Source organism: Cryptomeria japonica, chromosome 7 (assembly GCF_030272615.1).
Source record: "Cryptomeria japonica chromosome 7, Sugi_1.0, whole genome shotgun sequence".
In the NCBI taxonomy this organism is placed as follows: Eukaryota; Viridiplantae; Streptophyta; class Pinopsida; order Cupressales; family Cupressaceae; genus Cryptomeria; species Cryptomeria japonica.
In genome coordinates this window covers 352,240,768-352,245,524 of record NC_081411.1, presented here as the reverse complement: position 1 = coordinate 352,245,524, position 4,757 = coordinate 352,240,768, and the positions used below count along the sequence as shown (strand labels likewise).

Sequence of the window (4,757 nt, the reverse complement as noted above, 5' to 3'; positions counted from 1 at the left end):
CAGAATTCAATTTATTTGGTGATCAAATTTAAGAACTTATCGTTATAAGGAATATATAATAGCTTTCTTAGCTAAATTAAGAGCTTACTTGAATATAATGATATAAGTTTTTAGTATCAACATTTCACATCACACTTTATATCAATATTTTGAATTGCAATCCATGATATAAAATGTGACTTGAAACATCAATGCACAATTATATTCACAAGAACTTTCAAATCATTATTACAAATTATAAAACAATTATGTATCTTATCACTTTGTTACTATTAAATAAAATCCATAATTTCTAAGAATAATCTCATTACATTCCACATTATCAATTTTTTTAATTAAATAATAAAATACTTTAAAACACATGGTGAACAATTGAATCATTGAGCATCGTTCCCAATGGACTCCACTTATTTGTGTGAGAGCAAGAAATTAACAAATAATTTAAAAGTCGACAGTAATATCTCTTCCTGGAACACAACCGCTTTTGGACGTTTTCTTCAGTCCCCTTCCACTGGCATATATCGTTGATTCTAATTTCTTTACAGCCCGTTCGGTTATGTTGAAAGCTGTTGCCACAGTTGTCAATGGAAGCTTCAATATTGACACGCTGCTTGTCTGCCATGATCAACAAACAGTAAATGATTCTGATGCTCCTTAAAATGGGGTGATAAAAGACTGACTTGTAAATCTATGTATTGAATCTTACCAGAACACCAGGATTTTGACTGTTGAGAGCAGAGATATAGTCAGCTTCTTTAAATCCAATATTAATCTCAAAATGCATTGTTCCCCTCGGAAATATGGTGACATCTCCAGGATGCAGAATATCAATGAAAGCTTGACCTAATTTAATACAACAGGCGTTTAATGATTCTGGGGTAAGAAAACAAATGGGTTATGAATTAAGCAAGGTAGGAGTGTGTTTTACCTTGAGTGTCAACAAAACCAACTTGAAGAGGCCCTCCCGAGATAAGAGTAAGCATTTCTGTGGCTCGTGGATGAGTATGCGGTAAATTTACCCCACATGGAACCATCTTGAACCTCACATATTGCAGGCCCTGTGATCTGCAATGCCATACTTTGTCACTGAATCTACAAAACAAATCGGGCTAGTGATAACAATAATAGTATTACAATCTTACGCTGCTGCAGGAAACTTGGCGACTGAAGTGGCAGCACGTACTCCTCCGGAATCGACACTAACATCTCCATTAGAGAAAATGTCGCGGAGAGTGAAGGTTTTTAGTCCAGGAGCGAAGTCTGTAAGAGGATCAGGGTCTGCTCCATAAACACCTGCATTCATAATGCTAAGAACAACTGCAACTACAACCAATGACCTCATCCTGAATATTATGATCCCTCAGCTTTTTTCTTTCAGAAAGTGAAGGCTTCAATGATCAAGCCTGCCTTGTTCAAGTATTTATAAGTGCGAGATTAAAGGTCTTGTACATTATGTTTAACGTTGCATTCTAAGTGACGTTTACCCAGCAGTCTTTAGAGGTGTATGCCCTACTGTTTTATCAATAAATTAGCTTTTCAGTCACTCAAATAATATTTAAACCTTGATCGTAACTATACAGACAATTCTGTCGTGGAATTTAAGTTATCTTTCAACTGGATAGATCTTATATGATGCATTAATGTGTTACTTAATTTTATTTATTTTTGGGTCAAATTCAGAATTTGTAAAGTTGTTCAAATTTCAAAATTCATAATCATATGAGTTTTATTCTTAAAACTCAAAACTTTCTTAGGACTCACAATTCTTTTTCAATTATATTCTCTTTCAAAAATATCTAAACACGTTTTCAAATAGATAAACTTTCATAAAATTCAGAACTCCCTCTTCACTAAAATGATTTCCATTTCTATAAAACTCAAATCTGACACTTTTTGATTAAAAAAAAGTTAATTAATCAACATTAACGCCACAATAATGAAATGTCTTTACAATTCATAAAATACAACACCTCAAGCTACATCTCATTAACAAAGGTATTTAAAAAATTTAATGAGTTAATTAACTACAAACAACATAGGAGCTGCATATAAGAAATATATGATTTTTTTTCTTTTAATCCATAGTTACAAACATATCAAAAGTATTGAAGTTATGACTCTTCTAATTTCTACTTTAATTTCATTTGTTTTAAAACAATAATTTCATTTGTTTTAAAACAATAATTTCATTTGTTTTAAAACAATAATTTCATTTTTCCATGTTTGTGTTGATTGTGATGATATATAGCTAATAACATTATTGTCATTGATAATTTTTTTTTTCACTATGAAAAATTAGTATTATAAGAATTATAAATATTTAGATACATAGACTATTTGGATTGGAGCTAGTGATATATTTGTTGTTCTCATACTTAGATTTGCATGCAATATTCAATGTGGTACTCCTTAAGCTACAATTTCTTTTCTTATGATAAAATAAACTCAACCCTTTTTGATTGGATGTTAAGAATAGGTAAAATCGTATGATGTTTTACCCATTTCTTGATGTAGGAAATCTCATTCTTAGCCTTTCTAATCATAACATCAAATTGTAATTTTATTTTTACATTTTAACTAGTACATTATTGCTAAAAATATTCCTCTTTATTTGATTGTGAATTAGATTACATTTATTTTTTCTTTTGAATAATCTATAAAATAATATTCTACTACGATTGATTTCTTCAAGAAATCTCCACACAATTTAAATGAAAAACTCTATTACACCAAGGAAAGAAAAGAATATGAGTGGGAATAAATAGATTCAATTGAAATTAAAAAATTGACAAATAATTTCATGGATAAAGATAAAATATTTTAAATAAAGCAAATATCCTAATCATCTTATTCAAAACCTAGTAATCATCCAAAAATTCATGGCCACTAAAAATTGACTTTCATGAAAAATTCAAATTATTATCTTGGCCAACATAATATTACTTCTAAAAAAATTGAACAACTAATATATCATAACAAAACAAAATGGCAAGGCAAAGGGATTTACTTCATATATTAGTTTATCCTTTTTAGTCAATTGGAATATAATTAGAATATTTTTAGCTATTTTATAATGATATATAACATAAGTGATAAATAAAATAGGTCTTTTTTGTATAATATTACAATCTTGACTTTATATGTGCATTATGTTTCTTTTGACTTACAACTATCAATAAATAAATCAAAGTACTTTATGACTTCTTGTAGACCACCACTAGAAATGATTTCCCTAGATTGGAAGTGACTAAAGCATGAATAGAAGTTTGATTAAGAGATGTTGATATTGTACCTCAAAAAATTATAAATTACATTACTATTGTGGACAAACAAAAATAATAAAATTTGTTATATAAAATTCAAGTTGCCAATAAAATTCTTTTAATCAACCATAAGTACACTATTTCATGTTGTATGACCTCTAAATCATATTACGTCACCCTCACTAGGATTAGCATAAGTTTCTTATGGGACAAATGGGAAACAAGAAAGGGATACTTTTTTCTATATGGTCTCATTGCATTTAATCTAAAGGGCATGGTGGTATTAGAACTATCAATCCCTAAACTTGAGGAGAATATCTTGTTGTAAAATGGAAAATAAGAGCTCTCCAAGGATTGGCTCCTTGGAAGGGTTTTATTAATTTCAAAATTCATACACTTATAATGTCTAAATCTCGGGTCTCAATTTGTTGGCAAGATAAAAACCTTTTAAATCGTCTAAACTTTAACCTTTAGAATGTGTTCTACATATTTATAAGGCATGGTGGGCTAAGTCACCTCTTTCATTTTGGCATCTAATTTTGCATTTTTAAAATTTTTATCTATTTGGTGGAATAGATTGATTTAGTTGTAAATTAAACTAGTTAATCTTATCAAATGTGTAAAGGGTAATACATTTCTCAATAAATATATGCTAAACTCTACGAAGTTATAGGAATTCCATAAAATGATATGAAGGATGATTATAATCTTAAAAGATAATTTATCCCTTCTAAGATCTAATTGCAAACTATCCACATTGTGAAATCTCTTGTTCCCTCATGGTTATAGCTTAAGATCTCCATTCATATGAGTCACAATTTCTTTAAAGATTGGTGATGACATACTACCAATAACATTATCCATTTTCTCATATGACTTCTTTACATAAGAATGATTCTTGCATACTTATAGCTGAGAGATTAAATATTATATAAACATAATACTTTTCTTCCACTAGTAATGCTCTCTTGAAATCTAAAGTTACTACTCAGCCTATATTCTGGCATGCAAACATCTACACTACCAATTTCCAATAGATGATCATCTGTGTTTCCTATAACTAATTCTTGTATGTATCCCATTTTACATAAAGAGAAATCTTCTAAATATCTATTTTGGTTTTATTCTTTTTCCTTAGCCTTATGCCATTTTATTATCCTCTCTATCCACTATCTTCCTCAAGAAACCTACCTAGAAATCCCCAATACTAGCCATTCCACTATCTTCCTCAAGAAACCTACCTAGAAATCCCCAGTACTAGCCATTAATGCTTGCGATAATATACTTTTTTTGAATCTTTCAACCAAACAATCTTGAACTCTTCATTTGAAAAATAGATTCTTAGCACATTTTTCTAATAGCCTTGTTATACTAAGAGTTTTAGTTGTAAACCTATTATCTAATCTTTGTTTTTAAGTTGCCAATCTTGGAAATACATTATTGGATTCTATTCAAGACGACAAAGACTTCATAAAGAAAATGAATGATATCTTA

At 29.5% G+C, this 4,757-nt stretch overlaps 1 protein-coding gene across 2 annotated transcripts; it reads right to left on the bottom strand.

Annotated features, from left to right (window-relative positions):
• Nucleotides 1-276: 276 nt before the first annotated feature.
• Nucleotides 277-1,958, bottom strand: LOC131078773 (germin-like protein subfamily 1 member 7). Of its 2 annotated transcripts, none has more exons than XM_058016537.2 (4): nt 1,143-1,958; nt 929-1,065; nt 707-837; nt 277-615 (listed from the first exon to the last, which is right to left on the bottom strand). In XM_058016537.2, the coding sequence occupies exons 1-4, from the start codon at nt 1,340-1,342 to the stop codon at nt 442-444; spliced, it is 642 nt and encodes a 213-aa protein (XP_057872520.1). In that variant the 5' UTR covers nt 1,343-1,958; the 3' UTR covers nt 277-441. The 2 variants fall into 2 exon arrangements, with proteins under 2 accessions (XP_057872520.1, XP_057872519.1); XM_058016536.2 differs by having other exon boundaries at nt 281-615; nt 707-843; nt 1,143-1,803.
• Between the last annotated feature and the right edge of the window lie 2,799 nt (nt 1,959-4,757).

Bases quoted from the DNA above. Each gene is read 5' to 3' on its own strand.
- LOC131078773 (XM_058016536.2), bottom strand. From the start codon at position 1,342: ATGAGGTCATTGGTTGTAGTTGCAGTTGTTCTTAGCATTATGAATGCA. The intron at 844-928 runs GTAAAACACACT...GTATTAAATTAG, and splicing joins TGGTTTTGTTGACACTCAAG to GTCAAGCTTTCATTGATATT. The intron at 616-706 runs GTAAGATTCAAT...TGATCATGGCAG, and splicing joins GTCAAAATCCTGGTGTTCTG to ACAAGCAGCGTGTCAATATT.